Genomic DNA, 13,820 nt, shown 5'->3' on the forward strand with positions numbered 1-13,820 from the left:
TTAGTCGTGTTGTGGTTGGCGTAGATGGAGTAGTGGTAATGTATAGAAATCACTTGTAATATTCATTCATTCATTTATGTAATTCACTAAACATGATATTTATATAAAGTGTTGCTTAATTGTAGTTCTGATTCACTACCTCGGGAAATCAAGATGGTGACATCTCCTGATTGCTTTGGCCGTGTAAGAAGGGGGTGCTACAGTGTATCTTAGCACCTCATATTGACAGGTCCAAAAATGTTTGAAGTGAACGTTTGACGCTTTACATACATCAAACTTAAAACTTAGAAGTTCATGGTATTGGTTACTACGGAATAATTGAAACAGTTTACCGAAAGGTTTCCTCCACGTGAGAGATGAGGGGAATAATTTTTACGATTCTAATCAAGCATTAGAGTGGGAGAAGAAGTTTGCTTGATTCACATTGGCAAGACATGATATGTAGCGTGGATCCATTGGAGTCCATGGCAGCAAAAGTGAAGATTGATACAGCTACCACTACAACGAAAACGCGGGAAACTGACGGACAAAATCCGTTAGTAAAAGGGAAAATCCGTCAGTAAAAGTCATTTCCTGACGAAATTTCCGTCGGGATGTGGCGTCAACATTTTTCGTCACTAAAATACGTTTCCTGACGGAATTTCCGTCAGTAAACACAAATATTGTGCACAATGGATTTAAAATATCTAATATATTGACGGACATTCCGTCAGTATTATGCTTTTACTGACGGACATTCCGTCAGATGTCCCAATTATTTAACAGCTGGTATGCACTGCTGTGTGTGAGAATCATCTGACGGAATGTCCGTCAGTATTTTGAAAATACTGACAGAAATTCCGCCAGATGTTTTTTAGTGCCATTGACTTAGTCAACGCGCCAATTGTAGCTGACGGGAAATCCGTCAGGAATGTGTACCGACGGAAATTCCGTCAGAAAGCCGTCAGTTTCCCGTGTTTTCTGACGGCTTGTTTTTTCCGTCAGTGTGCCCGTCACTATGCCGCCTTTTCGTTACTTCCGAAGCTCTAAATCCCTTTATTAACAAAATTAAGTCTGGAAAATATGGATGGAAGTATGGCTGTGAGGCTAAGGGTTGCAGCAAGTTCTTCAAAGCTCCTGACTTTGTTAAGGAATGAATATCCTGAACTTGTGATGGAACTCACTTCCAAAGTGCTTGAAGATATATATTTTCAGAACTACATGAAGTTTGTACACATGCCGTTATTTTCTGTTTAAAATCTTTGTCAATATCAAGATCTTGGTTTTATATGCATTTATCTTTTGCAATGATCTAAATGAACCCGGTGGGCAACTGATTTTGCAGTAACTTGGGTTGTGGATGCAGCTACCATTATTTGAATGCTCCGGACGACCGTTGAAACATGAAAAGGCTGTCTTTGTTGCGATTGCTTTCTTTCAATGGCTTAGTTAGTTCGTTTGTCACCCTGATGTACATGAGCTTGTAAGCTTCATTCTCGTTTGTGTTTCCCACGTAAATGAATGTTTTGGTTGTATTGGTAACCATTTCTACAATTACCATGTATTCATACGCAAGTTACTCTAAGACTATCATATGTTCCGCATTCTTTGACTTGTTTTAGGTAGTATCTATGTTTAGGGATTAGTTAATCATTTCTACAGTAATCATGTATTCAAACACAATGTTTTGGGCTGTATTGGTGAATGTAAGGGGTGACCGTTAATCTCGTCAATGAGGACTATATTTTGTGCATCAATTCCCTTGTTCCCTGATTCTACCTAGCAACTATCTAACTAGTAATAGACAGCGGAAGGTGAAGCTCGAGCGCAGTTTTCGGGAAGCTGAGTAACTCGATATCTAATCAGAGGGTCTTAGAAGATCCACAAATACAATGATCTTTGGCATTCCACCTCTTGACTTTGTGCAATGCTCCGAAAGGATGCAATTGGAGTCTCATTTCTCGTTTAATTTCCCTTTGATTTTTTTTATTAAAGAGCTTTGCTGCATAAATTTTCAATCCTGAAAGACTTGTCATAGTTGCCAACTTGCCACCCACCATTATGTCTAGCACACCTCCCATAGACGATCCACCTTGAGGACACCTTTCAATTCGCGGACCAAGCCGCGTCCACTTTGATTATGCACCTCATGCATGCGACCGCCTTATTTGTGTTTCTAATTAGCACTGAGGGTCATATACTATCCCTAACCCAACTCTTATCCTTCTCATCCACTATTTTCGACACCCAAAGTTCCCCTTCCTCAGACTTGTACCTCCAAGTCTTTAGGCGAATACCCAGTGAATTATCAAAAAAATTATTCCCCTTTAAATTCACCTAATCCTTCAGTCTCAAATAAAAATATGTGTCGATTATTCAGTTTTTCCTTATACTTGATCCGAAAATGGTTAGCTCGATTTAGGTGAAATACTATAATTTTTATTGCTGATATTTTAATTAGGAGTTTAATAAAGGTTTCCTAAAAACCATAGAACTAGTTTATTTCCTAATTAGATTATTACTAATTTATTTATTTCCTAATTTCAGAATAATAGAATAAGGTAATTGTGTAAGTCGTGTTTTAGGAAAATATTAACTTGTGAAGCAAGGAAGCACTAGGTCGTTTATTTTCTAGTATAAATAAGAGGTCGTTGTATGTTATTTTTGATACATTGAGAATTAATAAAAATTGAAGCAGAAGCTTTTTTTTTCGTGTTTGCAAGTTCTGTAAACATAGGATCGACGCGTTTTCGTTCCGAAACTGTTATTGTTTGACGCGTTTCAAACTCTAACCCGATTGATAGCAATAGGTCTTGCGATTCAATCACCATTGTTCGATCTATAGGTCTAGATCGCGCAAATATCCCATTGTTTCGATTTCAAGACAGATTTCGAAGCAAATATCCCTTTTAATTATTGTTCATTATTCTTTGAAACCGCTTCCGCGCAAATTTCGTATCAATACTAAGTCGCTCAAATGATGACTTAACATTCAAATGACCATGATCCGTATATATGAGTTCCAAAAACACAAAATCTCATTGAAGACGGACGATATCCGTCACAATCTTGTGACGGATACCGTTTTCTCTCACAAAATATTCATTGAGAGGTGAGTGAGAAGCACTCAAGCACATGGGGGAGTGCCCCACCTTATCCCCTCTCCCTTTTTGTGAGAGGTCACAAGCTTGTGACGGGATTAACTCGTCACAAGCAAGACTAGCTGAAAAAAAAAAGACAATTCTTTTTTCCAAAAAGGTTGCATTTTCAAACTACGACTTAAAAAAAAAGGACTTGCTAAATCCCGCACATTTCCCCCCATTATTCTGTATATACCCCTTTCATTTCTCACCCTACCAGGAGAGATACAAAAGAGAATGATTAAAACCCAGCTCAAACCTCAATATTGGCCACCCCGTCTCCCTCCCCCAGCCTCGTCTCCCCTTCCCCGGCCCACCATGGTCACCGGCAATGACCACCGCAAACGGTTAATTAGATATTAAGAACTCCGTCCATTCATTGTACTGCAAACTCTCCCGTTTCAAAACCTCGTCATATGTGCAGCAAATTAGATGCAATACATTATTAGAAACACAAATTGGACAAGTGTTTGACCTAAATGTTCATTAATTTGACCAAATCATTATTACACGGAGTATGAAATAGGAAAAATCCGAAGACGAATAAAATGGGTGAAAAAATTACATTATTTAATTACTAATTAATAATACTACCATTTTAAAGCGGAATACAGATCAAATGCAATTGACGGGGGAAATGAGGAAGATGAAGAGCGGGTGGCCTGGGAGAGTGACGGAGATGAAGTAGATTTGTTCAGGTATGATTAAGGCATCGAATTTGGGTTTGAGTTAGGTTTAGATTTCTCTTTTTGTGTGGGTGAAATGAGAGGGGCATATTTGTAAAAATCAGTATTTTTATGTAGGATTGAGTAAATTAGTGTGTAGAAAATAGCAATTACGGAAAAAAAAAAAAATACTCGGTAGAACACTGAACACACCTACAAGGCTACAAAGTTACAAAGCTGAGGAACATCACGTAAAATTTTCGTAATTTGTCGAAATCAACGGTCCAACACTTTATCTAGTAACTTGTAAAAATCAGATCGAACGGCCTTCATTTTAAACTAATCAATAAGAAAAATAAAAATAAAAATAAAAATAAAATCAAAACTCTTATCCTTCGAATTATCCACTAAACAATCCTCCAACAAAATTGGTCATAGTTTATGATTTCCTAAAATCCCCAAATTCTAGGGTTTCATTTTTTCCGACATGCAAGCAATTGTAGATAGACCGTTAATTTACACTCGATTATACTCAAATCCTTACTATAAACCTAATTATCACACTCAATCATCATCAATTTCATTCGCGAAGAATAATTTATCCTCTTCTTCTCGATTATTACTGTATTTTCGGCAACCTAGGGTTTCGAATTTTAGGGATTTTTTGAGCTTATGGAACAGAAGAGAGTATCGAAATGTTCGAATTCGCGCTAATGGCGATTCTCCGGCGAGTTCGTCGCCGGAAAACACCGATCCTCCGCCGCGGAACTCGCCGGAAAATACGCCATCGCCGCCGTCGAGAAGAGAGAAAGAGAGTAAAGGTAAAGGTTGGTTTAACGGCGGCGGAAAGAAGTGGAAGTGGCAGCCATTGATACAAGCTCAAGAAATTGGTGTATTACTTCTTCAATTAGGTATTGTAATGTTTGTTATGCGCCTTCTTAGACCTGGAATTCCGTTACCGGGGTCCGAACCACGGCCTGCTACGACGTTCGTTAGTGTACCGTATAGTGAATTCTTGCATAAGATTAATAGTGATCAGGTTCATAAGGTGGAGGTTGATGGTGTGCATATTTTGTTTAAGTTGAAGAATGAGGTGGAGAGTGAAATTAATGGTGTGAGTAGTGGTGTTGAGGAGTCGGAAACGACGTCGTTGTTACGAAGTGTAGGGGCTACGAAAAGGATAGTGTATAGTACTACTAGACCTGCTGATATTAAGGCACCTTATGAGAAGATGCTTGAGAATCGGGTTGAGTTTGGGTCTCCTGATAAGCGGTCAGGCGGGTTTTTTAATTCCGTCTTGGTAAGTTGGTTTGATTTAGGTTTGTGTTATGATGGTCATTTAGATACTCTGCAAGTTATATGATTGGTTGCTCTAAATTATTGTCAATGGCAAAGCCTGTAGGAGAGGATGGATTAGTAATGCAGCATAGAATGAGTTGTAAAACAATAAAAAATATTAACTAAAGATTCGATTTTTTGGTAGCCCCAATGACTTTCCCACTCTGCCACTCGGATTCACAGTTTGTTTAAATAAGCTGTAAATGCTAAGCTTGTAATATGACATTGTACTTCATTCACCATTGAAGTGGGTTTAAGTATGTAACTAATGGTTTGATTAATTGTTGAATGTCTACCTTATTAGATTGTTTCCGAACTGACATGTCTGTTGTTCATCTGACTATGTTTGTTTGGGAGAGACTATGATTTATACAAAGAAATTAGTGTGATTTTCCCATCTTTTGCTATGATGATCAATTGTTGGCTCTCGATTTGGCTTTTAATAGTATAGATGTTTTTAATAGTAGATGTTAGATGTTAGAAATGTTGGGTGCGATCATGCCTCGTAAATGACGTAATGTTGTAAAGGATAATAGGATATAGTAGAGTGCTTTTGGGTGAAGTTGCAAAAGAATTGGTAATGTGAGTTATTTGCAATCACCTCAAGGGAATAATTCACTGTTTTGGAACCTTTCTAGGGCCTCTGTCCGATACTTAAAAATGCGAGTACATTATTTATTTCACTCCTGTAGTAGATACGGCTAGGATGGTGTTTTTATCTCCATACAATTTCTAATCAGGGCATGACTATTAGTCTACTACCCTTGTTTGTTGAACTTTGATGAAAATTTAAAATTGCGATTGATGTAAGATTTGAATTTAAACTTACTAAATGTTGAATATCTTTCTCTCTCTTGTGTTATCTGACTTTTGAGTATCGATTTGTTTGCCTCGGTAATGGTGTTTTAGTTTGGAGTTAATGTAATCCATGTAAATTGGTAGGAGTAGGACTTGGTTTTCTGTATTTATATGAATGGTATTATTTCATGAAAGATTTTGAGGCATGGCCTTAGTTTCTTCTCCTAGCAACAGATGGTCCTTTTTTTCTGAAAAATTCTGGTCACTACAATTGCTAATATCATACATATAATTATTATGCTTGTAAATATAGACTTTTGACTGGATGCTGTTTCCTTAACCTCTTCCCAAACTCCAAATGTGTGTTCGCCATGTGTCCTGTTAAAGGTTGTACCATGATTTATAATAAGGGGTCAGTTTGCTTCAGTTGGATCGTTGATATTACCATACGAGGCTCATATGGTGGAAAAATACCTGGTGACTTCCTGCCTCCCTGCACTCTTTCTCTACCTTATAAAGCAAACTTTTACTCATTTAAATTCTGTCTCTGTTTTTTCATGGTATGCACCCATTGGGAGATGTTTTATTTTCATTTCGAGTCATCTTTAAACAATCTTCTCGTGTTCTTATACATGGGTACTTGACCTTCTTAACCTACCATAGGCAGGAGACTTTAAGTAATTTTTGTAACGTTGTTTGTGCTCGGGAGAAGAGTGTTACCTCTGTGCCTCTCTTTTCCGTTGGTGATTGTATTTTGGACACGTCTTCATTTTATGCCTCATCAATGAAGATCTTGTTTATTTACTTACACTATGTTGCTATTTAGTTTGCTTTGTGGTTTAATTCAATGCATTTGCTTGCTTCTCATTTGAACTCTCACCTGCAGATAACTTTATTTTACGTTGCTGTCCTTGTTGGACTTCTTCAGCGATTTCCAGTGAACTTTTCACAGGTATGCTTTTTTTTTTTGCCCCGTCCGCCGCTCCGCCCTGCGCTTCCTTTTCTTGAAATCTTTTAAAGAGATTTGTGGTAAAACTGAGTACTGTAATAATATGTTCAGCAGACAACAGGTAACCTTAGGACCCGCAAACCAGGGAGTTCTGGTGGTGCAAAAGTCTCTGAGGTGGGAGAAACCGTGACCTTTGCAGATGTTGCAGGTGTTGATGAGGCGAAAGAGGAATTAGAAGAAATTGTGGTATGTGTAAACTAAAAGGAGAATGTTGTGCATTGCTTAGGGTGAGTCTGATATGATAAGTTTTTTTTTTTGTACTGTTCAGGAATTCCTTAGGAACCCAGACAGGTACATACGACTTGGAGCGCGTCCTCCTCGCGGTGTGTTACTGGTAAGTTGATTTACAATGTTTTAGGTTACATGAACTCTGTGAAAGTAAGATTTAAATAGGAACTAATCCTGATAGTTTTGGGTCTCGAACCCTCGGCATGTTCTTTCTGTTAGTATAAACCTTTTTTTTTTTTTTTTTTTTTTTTTTTTTTTTTTTTCCTTTATTTAAGGGATGGTGGGACAAATTCGTTAGGCGTTTTTTTAGAGTATTATTATTTGACATTACATGTCAATTTTCAATTATTAGTTCCCGTCATCGGATGATCTGATGGTTCATTTTTACAAATGGTTCCAAGCAGTTACCTATTTAATCACTATTGTGAAAGTTATTTTGATAGTATTCAGAAACACTCTGTTTAGGATATATTTTTTTGAGGGAAATGTTTAGGATATTTAGTTAACCTCAGCGCGTCCTATTATTTGTACTATTTTTCTTTGCTTTAGTGTTGTGTTTTCATTTTTCCAATTTATAATCCTGTACCTGGAGAGCTCTTTAACACCTTAATCTCTCTCTCCTAGATCTTGTCATCTTTGTCAAGTATTCTTGAAGAAGTCTTGCTTTTCTCTGTGCTATCTATGAGGTTATGTTTGGCTGTTTGGTCATTGTCTTTGAGCATTGATCACAAAGGAGTGACTGGTATATCCTTGCAGGTGGGTCTTCCTGGGACAGGTAAGACTCTACTGGCAAAGGCTGTTGCTGGGGAAGCGGAAGTTCCATTTATTAGTTGTTCGGCCAGTGAATTTGTTGAACTGTATGTTGGCATGGGTGCATCGCGAGTGCGAGATCTTTTTGCTCGGGCAAAGAAAGAAGCTCCATCAATCATTTTTATTGATGAGGTTAGACTGATGACCTGCTGTCATGATGGAAGTTGACATCTTATTCTTGGAATCTGACGAGTTCCTACCTTGTTGCTCTGTACAGATAGATGCAGTTGCCAAGAGCCGTGATGGGAAATTTCGAATTGTAAGCAATGACGAGCGAGAGCAGACTTTGAACCAGTTGCTCACGGTAATTCTTCTGCTGATTCTCTAACCGGTTTCTGTAAGTCTCTGCATTATCAGTTGGTTAATTGTTGTCTGCCGTCTTGCAGGAAATGGATGGATTTGACAGCAACTCTGCTGTAATTGTTCTTGGAGCAACTAATCGTGCTGACGTCTTGGACCCCGCTCTTCGTAGACCTGGAAGATTTGACCGAGTGGTTCAGGTCTGTCTTGGCGCTTCTCACCTTGCTGTTTGGTTTTATTCTCAATAAAATATAAATCTTTTAATTACAAGTATTCAGCATATCAAAACATATGTACTTCTCAGGTAGAAACACCAGATAGGATAGGGAGAGAATCCATACTAAAAGTGCATGCCTCCAAAAGAGAACTTCCTCTAGCAGATGATGTTAATCTCGGTGATATTGCCACCATGACAACTGGTTTCACAGGGTATGTTTTTTTTTTTCTCTATCTCATCTGTTATTGTGGCTTCTTATCTTTTCATTTTTATTTACTTATTTTTTCTAATGCTGTTTCGTGAACTTTTCAGGGCAGACCTTGCTAATTTAGTAAATGAAGCTGCTTTGATGGCTGGCAGACAAAATAAACTTATTGTGGAGAAAATGGATTTTATTCAAGCAGTGGAGCGGTCAATAGCGGTACAAAGTGCTTCCTCTTAGTTTCTCTATGTCTGTGCAGTACCGGTGTCATGGTCCTGTACTTGTTGGAAAGACCAGTTTGTCAATGGCATTGGAAGAGTTAATATGCACACTATCATAATACTTCATATACGTTTCACAAGGCTCCTCAAGAGCTTTTTTCAGTGCGTTTTTTTTCCACTACGAGCTTTAAAACTGATTTAGATCTCTTGGTGCAGGGAATAGAGAAAAAGACGGCCAAGTTAAAGGGAACCGAGAAGGCTGTTGTTGCACGTCACGAGGCTGGGCATGCTGTGGTTGGGACGGCAATTGCTAATTTACTGCCCGGCCAACCCCGAGTCGAGGTATCAACATCTTCACTTCGTCCCTCTTCATTCTATGGTTTAGGATTGATGAGAAACGCTACCTTTTAATGATATGTTCTTCCCACATATTTACTGATCGGTTCCCTTACTGTGCATACTTTTATTTCTTCCTCGAATGATCAATCTAACTGTGCATACTTTTATTTCTAGTTTCTATTCATGCAAGTTTCTGACTCTCGTGTCTGAGATTCATAAAGATTCAAGCTAGCGTAACTTTGAAATGTTGGAGTAGTGTACCTTAACAATAGCGCAGTAAACTATTTAATCGTATTCCGTATATGCTACTTTTTTGAAGGGAATTCTGTATATGCTACTTTTTTTTGAGGTAACTCTGTATGTGCTAATTAGTCATGGATAACTTAGAGATCATATAAGTCAGAGTAATTGGTTTGTCAAAATGTTTTGCCAGAAAGTAGTTATGACCTGAGTATATTTGTTATTTTGCTACGTATGTTCGACCCAAGTGAGTCGCAATAGCACACTTGGATATAGCGTTAGACCCATATTATTTATGGTAGTTATTGACCATGGAAATTATCGGTAAGTATAGATGTTGTATACTAATATTAGAATCATTTAGGGCTAGAGAAAGGTATTAATTAGACCTGATATATTCATTGTGTTTCGTTACTATGTTGCTTTGACTCGGGTATGGGTGTCGGATCCTGGTGCGGATCCGAGTGTTGCGTTCTCCAAAATCAAAATTTGAAGACACGGGGACCCTGTCCAAATTTTTGACACGGGTGCGGGGACAAGACTAATATTTTAATAAATACAGACGTGTCAGGTCAGGTCGACCCGGGTACTGCCCAGAATCAGCCGTGTCTATTAGTACCGGTTTCGTAGAGAAGTTCCCAGAACACTACAAGTGGCTGGTTCCCTTATTGGTAAGCGTGTTTTGTAGAGAAACTAAGCTCCCAGAATACCATTAGTGCCTTAGTGGTGCAGCTGGTGCCCGTTCCCTATTGGGTACTTTAGGGAGAATCTTGGTATGGGTGGAATTAGGAGTTTTGGACATTCGTAATTGCGACCTAATTGGAGTTATATGAAAATAGAAAACAAGAGAGCTTTCTCACCTATATATATTAGGGCCATTTGGCCAGCCACTGCATAATTTAACAAGAGAGATTTTTCCTTTTTGATTTTTTTGTGAGTAATCCTTGAGAAATATTCAAAGCGGAAAACCTGAAGTGTCCCAACAAATTATGAAAAGGGATCCTAAGGTTTGGGTTGGGAAGCAACATTTGGGGCTCAAGATCTCAACGTACCAATGTTTGTAGTTTCCAATTTGGCAAAAGCACAGAGGTCTCCTGTTACTCTATGCCTGTGTCTGAACACTTTTGTTTTCTTTTTGATATGGTTGTTCATTAGAGCTTATGAAGAATCCCTTTGATACCATATTTCTAGCTTTTTTGCTGTTTTTGGTTACCAGAAGCTGAGTATATTACCCAGATCTGGAGGTGCATTGGGCTTTACTTACACCCCTCCCACAAATGAGGACAGATACCTTCTTTTTGTGGATGAGCTTCGAGGACGACTAGTTACACTTCTTGGAGGACGTGCAGCAGAAGAATTTGTTTATGCCGGTCGTGTTTCGACTGGTGCATTTGATGATATAAGGAGAGCAACTGACATGGCGTACAAAGCTATAGCCGAGTATGGCCTCAGTCAAACCATCGGTCCCGTTTCGGTAGCAACCCTTTCCGCCGGTGGAATTGATGACTCTGGGTCTGCACCCTGGGGAAGAGATCAGGTTTGCAGTTTACTGGTTTGCAGTTTGGTGCATTTACCTCTTGTCCTCTTCAAATTATGGAATTTATAGTATGTCAAGTTGTCAACAACTTGCTTAAATTTGCATTAATAGGGGCATCTTGTTGATCTCGTTCAAAGAGAGGTAAAATTGCTCCTGCAATCAGCTCTTGAAGTGGCTTTGTGTGTTGTTCGCGCTAATCCTACTGTTTTGGAAGGACTGGGCGCCCATTTAGAAGGTAATATCTCCATTATATGCTGATATTTGGTTTGTTTGTTTGTCTTTCGATTGTCATGGACTTTAAATGGCGTTTCTAAGCATACTGTTGTACTATAACGATACTACCTTCATTTCATTTAATATTGTCCGTATTTTGCTTTGATATTAACTGATATCAATTTTGACCTTTAACTTGTCCAAATATCTGTACATTTGGAAAGTAAATTTGTTACGTACATTTGAAATATCAAAAATCAAAACTACAATTTTCATATGAATGTATTGCATCTTTTTTGAAAAGTTTACCTATTGGCTATGTATATCACAAGAGAATATCGATTAAACTTTGGGTTGTCCACTAATGTTAGATGGGACAATATAAATGGAATATTGGAGTATTTTTTATGTATTTACGCCGAGTTTCTGCATTCCTTTTTGTTCAATTGGAATCGTACATGAAGCCAGTCTCAAGGCTTCCCCTGGTTGAGTGGTGGTGGTTATGGCGTCATCAATTTGCTAGTGTTAATGCTGTTGATTTATTGTTATAATAAGAAAGTTGTGACTGCTGCTTTTTTTCCTTTTTCCTCCTAAATTCATATTTTCTCTGTTATCTTTTTATCTCTTGTTTTTTGTTTTTCTAGTGCTCCTAAAGCTCTAGGAGTACAAATTAAATACGAAGAAATTGCAAACTTTGTTTCAGTCGTGACACAATTTCTTGTATGAGACCGTCTCTCATCTTCTCATATGTGAGACTGTTAGATTTGAGAACTACTATCAAATACGAGTATTTGAGTTGGTCTCACGGTGAGAACTGAGACAGCCTCATACAAAGTAGTGAAATTGTGCTTGCTGTCTATTGCTTCTGAACTAGATATGTTCTCTGTGGGAATTTGAATGTGCGCTTCAAATTAATGATCGAAACCTGCCTGTTGTGTAGAGAACGAGAAAGTAGAAGGTGAAGAGCTACAGAAATGGTTGAAATTGGTGGTTGCTCCGGCCGAACTCTCTCTTTTTATTCAAGGCAAACAAGGCTCTTTTCTTCCACTACCAAGTCTACAACCATTACCCGAACAGCTACTATAGCATTCTATCCGACATTACACCTTCAGTAACTGAACGATGAAAACAGGTTGTACACACTTCTGCACGATATCTTATTCGCCATTTCGCTCTACACACATCATTGCCCTAATTTTATAGGGCATATTCTGGGCAAAATTTTCAATTGCGCCTTTAGAAATGTAATTCTAGGAGAACAACCTGAACATAAGGGTAGAAAATGGCAAGCGAAAGCAGAAGATCGCGCCTCTGTACAACTTCTGAATTTTATTTGTACATGTAATATCATTATTCGCCGACAAAACTGATCCATTGTTGATTATGCTTATTTGTATATACATACTTCACATAGTTACAAGTATGGAAATATCATTCTCATATTTTCAATCAGTTTCATGAGTATGACTCCCATCCTTTTCAGCTTTTTTCGGCTTTTACTTGCTTTTTTGTTTTGTTTTTTTTTTTTTTTCTCAGTGGAACTTTGATGTTGTGGGATTGTGTGGTACATGATATTTTCCTATATGATTTATAAAAATCTATGTCAGCATCAAGTATATTGTAGCTATTCTGGAAGTGGCGGGCCTGGACGAGTGCAGGCCTGAAGGCTACTTAACAGTTAACCCTCACCTAGTTGATAGATCGCAGTCTCGCTGATGTCATGGTTTTTGAGGTCTTTATTCCCACCTCGTGATTAAACAGTCCGTCTCATTGAAGACGGCTGCTATCCGTCTTCAGCTTGTGACGGATAGTGTCCGTCTCCAATGGGTATTTGTGTTAATATACTCCTTTCGTTCCAATCATATAACATTACTCGTTCGCTCTCACTGAAATTTTCTGCCCTTGACGAAATCAAATCACATGCTTAAGCAAAATTGCTAGTGACAAAAGCATATACTCAAAAACTCAAGCATCTACACTTGTAACTTGCCCATATAGTGGAATTAGTTTAAGTGTAAAATGGTATATTTAAGGTTTACATAGGATCTTGCCCTCTTGGTCTTGTTTATGCACCATATATATTTTACTTGCAAATTAAAATGGTGTGCGCAACCAAGTTATCATCAAATCATTTTTTGTTATCGTGTTAGTTTAGTTTAATAATCACCAACATTTTTTTTGTTGTCGCAAGTATATTAGAAGTATATGTTACGAGTTTATAATATTAAAAGAAAAATAATAAAGGAACATATATCAAATGTAATACATCAAACCTAATATGTAACTAAATGAGTTTATGTGAATTTTTTGAGGTTTGTAGAGTTTATAATTTATTTAATATATAATGATATTTAATTGATTAAATATGCATTTATAATTTTATATTAATAATGACATGTTACATGTCACATGTCACTACATATAAGTTACATTTTAATTTTTTAACATCAAAACTCAAATTAATCTAAGCATATATGTTAAATCTGAATTGACCTGTCCAATATGACCTGGCCAAATATTTTTCTTGTACACGAATCTTTATTTCAAAATAACTTAACAATATGACCCAAATGACCCCGACACG

The 13,820-nt window shown here is 37.7% G+C and overlaps 1 protein-coding gene across 2 annotated transcripts; it reads left to right on the forward strand.

Moving 5' to 3' along the window:
• Positions 1 to 4,176: 4,176 nt before the first annotated feature.
• Positions 4,177 to 12,688, forward strand: LOC141637564 (ATP-dependent zinc metalloprotease FTSH 9, chloroplastic-like). 2 transcript variants are annotated; one of them, XM_074447064.1, is made up of 13 exons: positions 4,177 to 5,084; positions 6,807 to 6,872; positions 6,981 to 7,115; positions 7,198 to 7,263; positions 7,914 to 8,099; positions 8,185 to 8,271; positions 8,354 to 8,467; positions 8,572 to 8,696; positions 8,797 to 8,905; positions 9,124 to 9,249; positions 10,703 to 11,023; positions 11,135 to 11,258; positions 12,177 to 12,688. In XM_074447064.1, exons 1-13 carry the CDS (start codon positions 4,272 to 4,274, stop codon positions 12,320 to 12,322), a joined length of 2,418 nt encoding a protein of 805 aa, XP_074303165.1. In that variant the 5' UTR covers positions 4,177 to 4,271; the 3' UTR covers positions 12,323 to 12,688. The 2 variants fall into 2 exon arrangements, with proteins under 2 accessions (XP_074303165.1, XP_074303166.1); XM_074447065.1 differs by having other exon boundaries at positions 6,984 to 7,115.
• Positions 12,689 to 13,820: the final 1,132 nt, after the last annotated feature.

The sequence above is a fragment of the Silene latifolia genome, unplaced genomic scaffold (assembly GCF_048544455.1).
Source record: "Silene latifolia isolate original U9 population unplaced genomic scaffold, ASM4854445v1 scaffold_119, whole genome shotgun sequence".
Taxonomy (NCBI): Eukaryota; Viridiplantae; Streptophyta; class Magnoliopsida; order Caryophyllales; family Caryophyllaceae; genus Silene; species Silene latifolia.